Here is a 13622-nt window from a genome sequence, read left to right on the forward strand (position 1 = left end):
AAACTTTTTAATACGGTCTTAGAACATGCTTTCAAGAGTTTGGATTGAATGACAAAGGGAATAAAAATAGATGGAGAATACCTAAACAACTTACGTTTCGCCGATGATATAGTCATAGTAGCTGAGGATCTAGGTATGGCAAGAGAGATGGTACAAGAACTCGTTGTAGCTACAGAAAATGTTGGTTTAAATATAAACATCTCAAAAACAAAAATAATGACAAATTTGGTACCCAACCAGAACATCAGTATTGGTGGGAAGGAAATAGAACTCGTAGATAGATATAAATACCTGGGACATGAAATTACGATTGGCAGGGATAACCAGACTCATGAGCTGAAGAGAAGAATCGGTCTTGGGTGGGCAGCATTTGGAAAACTGAGAGAAACTTTTAAAAGTGAGTTACCCACATGTCTAAAGAGAAAGGTATTCGATCAGTGCGTCCTCCCAGTCTTGACGTACGGATCAGAAACACTTACCTTAACTAAAGCCTCGGCTACCAAACTAAGAGTCACGCAGAGAAGAATGGAGCGGTCAATGTTAGGAATAACTCTGCGAGACAAAATCAGAAACGAAGAAATCAGGAGAAGAACAAAGGTGACTGACGTCATCGAGAGGATAGCCAGGTTGAAGTGGAGATGGGCAGGACACGTAGCCAGAATGACAGATGGGCGATGGACGAAGAGGTTATTGGAATGGAGGCCAAGAGAAGCGTCGGTCGACCGCCTACAAGATGGACTGACGACTTAAGAAAGGTAAATAAAAACTGGATGAGGGCGGCGCAGGATAGATGGGGTTGGAAACGAGGGGAGGAGGCCTATGTTCAGCAGTGGACTTTTGAGGCTGGATGATGAGAGAAAGCAGCCTATGCAGTCTCTGATGAACCTCTAACAAGTGGTGAAATCGTCGATAAGAGTGCTGGCTGCACTCTCTGATCTAGGTAAATTTTTATGTTTATATATTTGTGTTTATTTTTTTATGTTTATATATTTAGATATGGATTACGAGGAGGAGGAGGAGCACTTACTATTAAAATTATTTGAGGAAGTATCGACTGACAAGGAAACGTATGAAGATGATGATAAACAAAGTTACTTTTCATTAAAGTAATATAATGTTGAGACAAACGCATATCTACAAAATTATGTGATCATATATTCATTAAATAATATAATAATTGAACACCATTTTGCAAAAAAAATTAAGATGTTGCTGACCCATAGTTTTGGACCCAGTCTTCTGTACCCTGCGCGAGTATGAGATCACAAAAAATTGGTGTGACTAACGGAAGGTTAAGAATGCATTTTTTGTATGCATAAATGCAGTTTTTCAGTATTATTTCATGGCTATGCGTCACAAAATTTCGTGGCGCATTAACACAATAAAGCAAAAAGAATTATTAAGATCCATCTTGTAGTTTTTTTTCGGACGTAAGGTCGATTTTAATGCTTTATTGCTTCGCCTATGAACAAATACCATGTAAGTGTATTCAGTTGACAGATGAGTACATTATTCTGCTCTAAACGATAGCAAGACCCCAAAACCAACTTACTTAATTCTAGCTGACTAACTATCAATTCACCCGAATCTATTTACGTTCCCTTATTTATCAATACATCGTTATGTAAATATGTTTGTCTATGTTTTTGAAGAGATTCTTCTTTAGGCGCGACTCGATTGAGGGTAAAATTGTACATAAATCTGCGCGCCTGCGCAGACACTATGTACACAGACAGTATGTAGTTCATTGCTAAACTTTCAAGATAGGTATGTATGTATCTGTAACCGTGCAAATAAGTCATTAAAAGAATATATTAGTGTTTTTAGGAAATGTATTATTTATTATAATTCTTGTGTTTTTGGATTTGTGTTTCTCTGTAGTAAAATAATAAAATATTACGTAAGCATAACATTTTTACACTATATGTCGCCGTGTTGTTTAATTATATCCGAAACTTACATGTCAATTACAAGGAGCTCGCTGGATTAGTTGGTAATGCGTTAGCTCTGAGATTGGAATGATGCGGGTTCAAATCCTGGGCGATTCATATTTTTTTTTATTTTTGGTTGTTTTAATAAAAATTTTTTGAAAGTGGTAGATAAGAAAGTTAGTTTGATTTTTAAATAAAATACAAATAACCTGTTAAGTATATTTACTTCGTTTATATTACCCATTATATAATAGAAGAATATCTTCTTACGTGCGTACAAAGTACACACATATTCTTTTTTTTATTACTGTGTCAAGTTTGTCGTTATATCATAAACAACCTTGTTGATATCTGCAAAACAACCTGCGTGTGTTATTTACTTCGCCTACGCTATTCTACTTATGAAAATAAAACCTGTGCGTGATGTTTATTATTTTGTAAATAAGCATCTAATGTAAAAGATGGTTTTTGCTTGCTTTCGATTCAGAGGGATGCACAATCCCTGGACAGCTGTTTCTGCCTTACAAGCTTCCTCAGCAGAGCTAGCGTGCACACCTCCGAAGCGAAAACTAGTCAGCTTATCTATTTAAGGTAAATTTCAAAGATCATTTGAAGTCCACATTGGGACGCAATTCAGCGACATGTCTTAAATGAACTGAAAAGTCTCAGATACAAAATCCACCATTACAATAAAAATTCAAATGGTAAATAATTATTTATATCTGAAACTTTTCTTGTTCAACAGGTGAACAGGGAAAGTGTACTTTTGAAGTGTGTAAAACAAATAAATCCTAACTGAGCGCTTTCGGCTTATAAAGCCATCTTCGGAGCTATGCTACAATAGAAAGGTCTCTAATGAATAATTGATCATAGAATTCAAAAGTTTAACTTACGTCAAAAGGTTCAAAATACCACTATGAAGAGAGATGGATCTTGGACCTTAAGTCGTCTTTTTTCAATAATATGTATTGTATTTCATTATAATTTAAAAAACTAGATTTATGTAACTACAATATGTATTGTATTTCATTATAATTTAAAAAACTAGATTTATGTAACTACAGACCATGTTGAAAAGTTGTTCAATTCGATTGCTAAAATGTCATATGTCAACTGTCACTTGTTATGAGAAAAGGTGAAAGTACCTTTACTAGCACACACTATCTTTGTCAGCTGTCATTAAAATCCACCAGACTACATGCCGCCATTTCGCCATTCTTCATACTGACACAGCACACATCAGATGGTAAGGTCTCTCGACCTTACCATGATCAAATTTTTGTTATATGTAATGTAGTTTTTCGTGAAAGTCAGTGGTGTCATGGTGTGGGAACGCGTGGGAACGCCGTTCCCACACTGGTTAAGAAAAGAAAGAAAAATAAATATAGAATTTAGGTTTTGTAAACAAAAATTAGCAGTGCGTTCCGGCACTGCTAATTTTGCCATGACACCACTGGTGAAAGTCCTTTGTGCTTGTAATATATATGTTTTTTCAACTTTCCCGACTAAGAACAGCAAGAAATGACCACCTTTTTTCAACAGACAGACAAGGTTTTTTTTTCTAAATTTTTTTTCCATCATTAAAAAAACTGCACAAGTAATAGAAGTATTTTTTGTATATCGTACATGGGATCCATCTCTTTTCATAGTGGTATTTTGAACCTTTTGACGTAAGTTAAACTTTTGAATTCTAAGATCAATTATTCATTACAGACCTTTCTATTGTAGCATAGCTCCGCAGATGGCTTTATAAGCCGAAAGCGCTCAGCTAGAATTTATTTGTTTTACACACTTCAAAAGTACACTTTCCCTGTTCACCTGTTGTCATAAGTGTGTACAAAACTTTTTCAGTCTTCATATTTATTTTCTTGTTCAGCAAGCAAATAAAGCCAATTACCTACTTATCAGGATGTCTGACGGATGTCATCTGGAGAAATAAAGATATGAGATATGTGTTAGACCGATCATGACGTACACGATAGAAACAAGATGTGTCACAGCAGAAAGCAAGATGATACTGAGAACATCAGAAATGAGAGCGTTGATGTCAATAACTGGAAAAACACTACTTGACAGAATACCGAACGACAGAATAAGAGATCTCGGTAAAATAAAAGTGGGGAAGACAGAGAAGACGAGAGTGGAATCAGTATGTGACGAGAATTGACAGCGAGAGAAGGTAGAGAGAATATAGCCAGAAATTCAGAGCCAACAGGCAAGACACCAATAGGAACGCCCTTTAACAGGTGGCAAAATAGCTGGCAGTCAACATCACAGCTACGAATATAAGCTTAAAGTTGGCTAAGAATAGGACAAAAGGTTTAATATAAGAAAAAGAAGAAGAAGAAGACTTTAACAATATTAAACTATTTAATAATTATATGACCTGGAATTATATATCATGTCTAATGTAATCACAAATCACAAATCTAAAATTTCACAAATATTGTGAAATGAGATATTAACAGTTTTAAAAATAAACAGTAATGAATTTCAAAACTTTTATATTTTTATTACGTATTGGATCCTTACAAAATCCAATACAGATCCACCCCTGTTTCTACTAGTAAATTCCCCAAAGACGAACTACGCAAATACCAAAATCGAATAAAGAATCGCCACTTACCTTCCAATTGGCGCACGGAATTAACAAAGCCATCACGAATACACCTAGAAGAGGTCCAGAAGTAGCCGAAGTGACCAACATAGAGGATTCAATAACGCCATCTAAGAGACCCACTCCAAAGCTGATTCCCATGATGACCAGTCCGTAGACGACTCCGATGAATTTGATGGACCAAAGTTGTCGAGAGTCCTTCATGTCTTTGAATAAAGGACGGACGAAGTCTTCGAAGGTGACTGTCGCAAGGGAATTTAAGTTGGAGACATTCAAGCTACAAAACACATTACAAATCAATAAAAAACAAATAAAGTAGTGCACTGAAAGATTTAAATAAAATTTTTCTTTTTTCTATTTTTGGCATGGATTACGAAATACTTAAATTTGTATTCGTTGAATTTTTTGTGTCGTAAATTATGAAGTTCAATGTCAAATATTTTTATTATTCTCTTTTAATACTTTTTATATGCAATATTTTACAAAAGTTCATTAAAAAATATATTAAGTCCTTAAAATTAAGAAATTAAGGAAAGCGACCCAAATGAGGTCCGGTTCCAAATAAGGCCGATCGATTGTTTTTATTAAAAAAAGCGAGGATTTCTCAAGGTCATGTTTGTCTCTGGACGCTTCTGGCATCTAGTGCTAAAATTTATAATTTATAGAATCTGAATAGACGACATGAAAAATAATGTACTGTAACGTTCGATATTTATTTATAGTTCGTTATTTATAGCTTTTCATAAATATACAGAACAAGACATGGGCAAAGAAACTGTTCCTATTAAGGCCCACCGGTAAAGTTCTAAACAAGGCCCGCGGGCTTTATTTGGTGCCTGTAGATTTTCAGCAATATTTATTTATTTAAGAGGAAAGGAACATTTTGACGCCTGTCAAAGTTTTCAATGTTATTTAAATGTAATCATTTTTTTCGAATTCTGAGAAAACTAATAAATATTTTTGAAAAATTTAAACGCAGAATGAAAGATTACTTTATTACCGAGGGCCGAAAATCCGTTAGAATGAATAATAAGTTTCTTTGGAATGAGATATTTGAAATTAAAAATCACACTACATTTTCTCTTAGTTTTTCACCCCTGTAGCTTATTAAAATAAATATTTTAGAGGTTTTCAGGGACCTTCGGCCCTCCGTAAGAACGTAATCTTTCATTCCGCGTTTAAATTTTTCAAAAATACTTATTACTTTTCTCAGGATTCGAAAAAAATGAATCCCAATTTAAATACCATTGCACCGAAAATACGTACCCATCCCTTAAGTTAATTTTGATGACACAAAAAATATACACCAGACTTTTTAAATTATTCTTAATAACAATTTTAAATGAAATTGTTTTAATTAGATAAGGCGAAAACGGCGGATTCGTTGGGGAAAATATTCCCATGAGATTTTTTTGCATAATCACATTCGTGAGACATCCCAGAATAAGGTTCAAGAAGTCGCCCACGTGAAAAGTGGTCCAAATTTTTTTTAAAAACATTTTTTTTTCAAATTGCAAAAATTAATATTTTTGGCCCGGACAATTTTTTTTTTTAGATTTTTTGGATTATTTTGGACAAAGAAGGTCTCTGATAATTGTTCTCTAAAGTTGATCGTTTTCGAGTTATAAGCAATTTAAAAATTAAAAAACGCGAAAATGGCCATTTTTAAGGCTTAATAACTCAGTTAAAAATTATTATTGTGAAAATCAGAAAGTGACTAAATCAAAGCCTAAAGCCCCTCCTACATGATCCTGAAGAAATTTGTGTCTTTAATTTATTACTAATCTGTTATTTTTAATTAATAACAATTGAGCGGTTAGATCGTATTGACGCGGCTGTAAATATGAGTGCGAGTAAGATGCACAATTGGACTGCCGGAATGGCATCTCTCTCGCACTCAGCATTTATGGCCGCCTAACACTTGCATGGCGCCCATTATTATTACTTAAAAATAACAGCTCAGTAATAAAATAATGACAAAAATTTCTTCAGGATCTTGTAGGGGCGACTTTACACTTTGATCTAGTAACTTTCTGACTTTCATAATAATAACTTTTAACCGAGTTATTAAAATCGCCATTTTTCGTTTTTTTTTTCAATTTTAAATTGCTTATAACTCGAAAACGATCAACTTTACAGAAAAATTATAAGAGACCTTTTTTGGTCAGTAAAAAAAATTTAAAAAAAAATTGGACCACTTTTCACGTGGGCGACTTCTTGAACCTTATTCTGGGATGTCTCACGAATGTTATTGTGCAATAAAATCTCATGAGAATATTTTCCCCAACTAACCCGCCGTTTTCGCCTTGTATAAATATACATAATTTTGTTGTAGATGAATCCAGTAAAGAAAAAGCGTACTCTTTGGAGTGAACCACCGTTGAAAGAACCAGTGGCATCTGTAAATGGTGGTATGTTAATAAGGATTGCCGCAGGGAGATACAAAATTTCCCGTAGAAAATTAACTTTTTCGAAAAAAGTTTAGCCTAGAAGATGTGCATATGCCTTTGACCGTACCCAGGCACTAATGATACCACAACGAAACCAATAAAAAAGTCTCGTCATAAGAAAAAGTGTGAAAAAAGAAAGATTTAGTCTTTAGACTCCAGCACAACTTCCGTTTCCGACATCGTGTCTCTTCACGATATAAAAGTGAAGTGATATAAAAACCGAAAGTGTATATTTGTTGTCGACTTGCTAAAACGCGTCGAATAATATATCAATTGTACTATTTCAGATAGCTTAAAATAGTACTTCCGGTTGCAACACTGGAACCGGAAGTCCGAGGTCGAATATTTCATCCTTAAGGGGATGGGTACGTATTTTCGGCTGCAATGCTATTCAAATGGGGATTCATTTTTTTCGAATCCTGAGAAAACTAATAAGTATTTTTGAAACATTTAAACGCAGAATGAAAGATTACCTTATTAGTGAGAGCCGAAAGTCCCTTAGAACTTCTATAATGTTTATTTTAATAAGTTACAGAGGTGAAAAACTAAGAGAAAATTTAGTGTGATTTTTAATTTCAAATATCTCATTCAAAATAAACTTTTCATTTATTCTAAGGGACTTTTGGCCCCCGGTAATAATTTAGTCTTTCATTCTGCGTTTAAATTTTTTAAAAGTATTTATTAGTTTTTTCAGGATTCGAAAAAAATGGACACCATGTCCGTGGTAATATTTTCCAAATCTATCTTTGTCTTACAACGCACTCAGTCGAATAGAATATTGTCAGCATATTGTCAGTCAGACAGTGACAATCAGTGTCAATTTTAAATATTTGACATGGCATCGGGAATATTTTGAGTTGTTGATTAAAAATAATATTGATATATAGTGTATTTGATAAATAATTGATTTAAGACGTGAACTTAATAAAAAGTTATTTATCGTGTATTATTTGTGGAAGATTCAAGCAGAGAATACATCAGGATAATATATTCTGTGATCCAAATATTTTGTTGTTAAAGATGTTTAAAATTGTAAGCGTTCCATAGTAACAATATATTATTAAAAAATCACTTTAACACTTTTCCTCTTTTCTCGATTGAGTATTAGTTTTTGTTGTACATATAAATTATTACAATCACTGAATACATAGTAAGTGAAAAAATTATCACATTTATTAACTGAATTAATAATTTGCAATTATACAAATAACAGTTATCCAAGAACATTCAAAAGCCATCTCTTTAAGTTAATGATGACATTTTCAAGTAATGTTTACATATCCATACCAGTGTGAATTTTACTACACGTAATTTGCCGTGTAAAGACAGAAAAAGTAGGGATAGCCGTAAAATATTTGCGAATTATGTGCCCATGGCCTTAATAATATCTTTAAGTAATAAGCTCTCATTCGACACCTCATATGTCGATTATATTCTAATATCGAAGGAGTTTTGTTTACGGACGGATAGACAGACATGGAGAATTTTCGGTTTTCACATTTTAATGTTATTAAATGGATGAAAACAATAAAGTGTAATATACCTATAATACTTTTCTCTTTGCTCTCTTTCTCTATAAAATCTTTTTCAAATTTGAAATTTTTCTTATAATGCACTTTTTCATGCATTTCTTTTAGAAAATATATTGCTATATTGTTCTAATTTATGCCCCCAGAAGAAGTGGCTAATAGCAGTTCTTAAATCTTGTGTATTGAAATCCGCATTAACTTCCTTACTTAAAATTTTACAAATTATTAAAACAAAACTGAAAACAAGACGCCAGAAGTGGCTCGTTTGAACGCTTCGATTCATTCCAATACTTTGCTAAAAATAAAACGGTGTCCAGTGGCCGGCCTGGTGGTGAAGGTGAGACACTCGTCGGCTACTACTGAGCCACTAAAATGACAAGGATCTATAATAGACCGAGCTAGTCCTATAAATTCCACGGCTTCGCGCCATGCTTCACGCAACCGTACTTACTTACTTGTGTTTCGAGTTGTGTGGTCGTGGGCTGGTCGAGTGGAGTTAGAATTTGTCAAATTTAAGTAAATAATCGTTTCTACCGATACATAGTAATTAGTTATCTAATATAATTGCTAATAAAAAAAAATACATTAAAAACAATGTTAAATACTTTAATAATTATATTATATTATATTATAATAATAATTATTATATTATAATATAATATACAGCTTTTAATATTGCTAATACATAATATTATTAAAGTTTTTAACATTGATTTTTATTTACATTAACCCTTAAATGCCCAATCGGGGTCACTATGGGACCCCAGACATACATTTTTGGCTATAATATCTTTATTTGAAACATTTGGCAACCGCGCAATCAGGTATTTGTGTGGACGTGTCTCCTACGTTTTCTGTTAGTATACCACGAACATTCGTGAGGTGCAGTGGTCTGTAAGAGAGATTTAGATAAGTGGGGTCTCGCTGTGACCCCGATTGGGCATTTAGAGGCACCAGAATATTTTTATTATTTTTAACATTTTTCGTCAGTTTACATTGAAAAATGGACCGTAAGAGAATGAAAATGACAATAAGCGACCAAGAACATGAAAAAATTATCCGAAATATAGAAGAAGGGATATCAGACTCCGATTTCGACTATGAGATTACCGACGAATCAGATAGCGAAAATGTTTCGGAAACTGAGGACAATTTAGAAGTCAACAGTGACGAGGAATCAGATCATCAGATGCAGAACCTACCGAAGTGGACGATAATATTAGTGAGGTTAGTGGTCCAACATATACATCCAAATCTGGAATGCAGTGGAATAGCCTACCTTTCGTGAGATCCAAGAGGCAACAAAAAAATATTATAAATGTACATCCAGGCTTAACAAACTATAGTAAAAATTCCAACACGTTTTTAGACTATTTCAATTTATTTTTGACCGAAGAGATGAAGAATGTCATATGCCTTCATACTAATGAAGAAGCTGTTAGGCGTTATCAAGAGTGGAACGAAAAACATCCGAATAACAAAAAAGAGTGGACGGTACTTACCAACAATGAACTGGATAGCTTTTTAGGAGCACTTATCAAAGCTGGTGCTTTAAGGTGTGGGAAAGAATCGACACGAGAGATATGGTCTACAGACACCTCAATACGCCGGTCATTTTTTACAGCCGCATTAGCTAGGAACCGATTTGAAGAATTATCGAGTTTCTTGAGGTTTGATGACAAAGTGATCAGGGTGGAGCGGAAGGAACAGGATAAGTTAGCGGCGATACGAGTAATTTGGGACATGTTCGTCTCTAACTGTGAAAAAGCCTTTGAACCATACGAACATATAACCGTTGACGAACAGTTAGTGAGTTTTAGAGGAAAGTGTCCTTTTAGACAATATATAAAATCAAAACCTTGCCGCTATGGGATAAAAATTTGGGCTGCCGCGGATGTTAAAACATCTTATTTATCAAAACTTCAGGTGTACCTTGGAAAACTACCAGGTGGTACAATAGAGAAAAATCAGGGATTTCGTGTTGTGAAAGATCTGGTGGAACCATATCATGGCAGTTGGAGAGGAATTACAACTGACAACTTTTTTACCAGTGTTCCTCTTGCTCAATATCTTTTATCTAAAAACCTTACTTTACTTGGGACCGTCCGCAAAAATAAACCTGATACACCACCACAACTAAGTTTGACAAAAAGACCTGCGGAGTCGTCAATATTTGCTTTTACTAAAGAATTAGCTATGGTTTCGTACATACCTAAAATACACAGGATGGTACATCTTCTTTCAAGTCAACACGATAGTGATATAATTTGTCAAGACTCTCAAAACAAACCCTTGATGATTTTAGACTATAATAATACCAAGGGTGGTGTTGATAATGCCGACAAACTGATTAGGGAATATTCCTGTAAAAGAAGAACTGCTCGTTGGCCATTCAGGCTCTTTATGAATATTATAGACATATGTGCACTAAATGCCTATATTTTATACATTGAAAAAAATCCTGATTGGAAGAAAAATAATTTTTCACGAAGACGTATTTTCCTGTTACAATTAGGGGCTGAGCTTGCTCGAAACAACATGGAAAAAAGAGCGAAATATATAAAACATAAAGCCTATGTAAAATCTGCTCTAAAAGATGGTGGCATACCAATGGTAAACCCAACTACCGAAGTTGCAACTCAATCCGTCCATTCAGCTAAGAAACGTGCTCGTTGTTACCAGTGTCCGCGAAACTGTGACAGAAAAGTGAATACCGTTTGCTCTTTTTGCAAAAAATTTATATGCCAGGTGCACAGAAAAGAAGAAAAAACTATTGTATGTAAAAATTGCAACTAAAAGTTATATGCTTATATTATTATTTAATTTTAATTTTGTTCGAATTGAAAATAATTTGTTTCTAGAAAAGCCGTTAATTTTGTATGAAAAATAAATAAAAATTATTCAAATATGCGTAAAATTATTTTTAACCGTGTTTTCCTTTTAGTCAGTGCTAAATGACGTTACTAAATTGAAAATTTTAGTGGGGTCCCTAGGAGACCCCACATGGGCATTTATGGTTATTTTCATATCACGGGCATTTAAGGGTTAAGTATGTGCATACATACCAAGTCACCTAGGGCTCGATAACATGGAAATAGTCCCACCAGAGGTCAATCCTTTTAATACCTTAGGTATCTGGGATGAGTGAATTTTCCCCTTAGAGGGAGTGTAAGTGGTATGGCTAAATCTGGATTAGCAATATTAAAAACTTTAATATATTATACATATTATATTATATTATAATAATTATTATATTATACCGCAGTTTTTTTTTATATGAAAATGCAAAGCAAAATATATACAATTAATTTGCAGAGTAAATTTGGTTTTTTTTGATAAAATAATACAAATTGTATGTAGAGTAGCTAAGCGTTGGGTAGTAGCAAAAGTAGCTACGCCACATGAGACACGAAAATGATGGAATTAATTCTATTTTTTTTATGGAGATTTTTTAACATAGGTAATTACAAAATATTTTGTTATTAATACAAGTAATTGTTTGTTATTATTTACTGAGCCTTTATAATTTTGACTAAGCCATTTTATAAGCTAGCTATTTGGAAAATAGCATTTCAGAAAATATTGTATTTTTTATTTAAGTATAATACAAAATATTATTATTCATTTTGTACTTAGGTACAGCAAAAAAACTTTGAAAATAAAACAAGAGTTTAAATTATAAACACAAAACTAAATAAATAATTTCCCACAACGGTCAAAAACCACACTTAAAAGTTTTAAAAATTCACACCAGAGGATCAGCATAATACCAATATTCAAACAGAATCAACAAACAAACTCAAACACCTGACGCAGTCTCAAGTACGGTTGCGCGAAGCCGTGGAATTTACAAAGCTTGCTCGGTCTGTAGATCTAAGTCTAAAATGAGCCAGACACTAAAAATGGCTCGTCTGTCGTCGCAGACACCAGTGTCTTAGTCTGAAAGGGCTATAAGGCTAAGAATTTTTGGATCGTGTACCTTATCACAATATAACTTATCGTCGGCCTAATGCGAAAAATGCCAAATAGTGGAGTCACTGAAGGTTTTCACCTCCGATTTCGTTGAACCTCCATCGTTTTTCATGAAAATTGGTGAGTAATCAGAGGATACCTCAAGGAACAAAGGTGACATAATGCCAACTTGCGCTTTTACCCTGGGGGTGGATGCCACCCCTTCTCGGGGGTGAAAACTATTTTATTAAAAATTATACCATAAATCGATAGAGGGACAAATTATAAGCAATGAACTGAAATTGATGATAATAAAAAACAGAATACATTCCTCACTTAAAAAACTAAACTAATGTTAGTTCAAAGTGAGTTATTGACAATTGAATGTGTGTTTTTTTCGACGAGTACTCAAATCTAAGTATTCAAGCTTAAATAACGGGAAAACGATGCAATGTATAAAATATACCTGCTAATCATTTGTCAACGTATTTCGAGATACCTATTAAATGAGCTTCAGAACAAGTTAATAGCGTCAAAATTAAACAAGTTATGATGAAAATAAAAGAACCCTTTCGAATTTTTTAGGAAAAAGTGAAAAATAAAACATACGCCATTTCCACAAAAATTTAAATTTATAATAATCCTTACAATAACTTCTTTATATTAGCATAAGTAATGATTTTAATAATTTTGACCGGTTTAGAATGCATATTATTGAAAAAAAGTTATAATTTAAAAAATCATAATTTTTAAAATTATTGTAATTTTCATATTCTTTTGATAACAACTCCAAAAATTCTCAATATACGTAAAAAATGATACATACCCAAATTTTAGTTTATTCCGTGTCAAATATTTTACTTACCTGTTTTACTATTTCGATAGGGTAATAAATAACCGAGTTTAAATCCTAAATATTGCTGTGAAAACCATGCAACCGGGGCCATTTAACCTTTTATTTCTAAAAAAAGTGAGGGGTCTTAACGTGGTTAAATTAACGTGGTTAAATAGCGCTTGGAAATAACTTCCAAACAGTTTTCAGATAAACCTGATATCTTAAAAATAAACGGAGTTATTAAAAAAACAATAAAATTTTTTGGAAAAATTCTTAAAAAATAAATTTTGAAAAAGTTTTGGTGAATAA

At 33.3% G+C, this 13622-nt stretch overlaps 1 protein-coding gene across 4 annotated transcripts in view; it reads right to left on the bottom strand.

Moving 5' to 3' along the window:
• Positions 1 to 13622, bottom strand: part of LOC114328180 (sodium-coupled monocarboxylate transporter 1) — a 542514-nt gene that overhangs the window by 61151 nt on the left and 467741 nt on the right. For all 4 annotated transcript variants that reach the window (XM_028276963.2, XM_028276962.2, XM_028276964.2 and 1 more), the window contains one exon: positions 4558 to 4825. In XM_028276963.2, the coding sequence (XP_028132764.1) occupies positions 4558 to 4825 (268 nt within the window). The remainder of the gene's footprint in view (positions 1 to 4557; positions 4826 to 13622) is intronic.

The sequence above is a fragment of the Diabrotica virgifera genome, chromosome 6, assembly GCF_917563875.1.
Source record: "Diabrotica virgifera virgifera chromosome 6, PGI_DIABVI_V3a".
Taxonomy (NCBI): Eukaryota; Metazoa; Arthropoda; class Insecta; order Coleoptera; family Chrysomelidae; genus Diabrotica; species Diabrotica virgifera.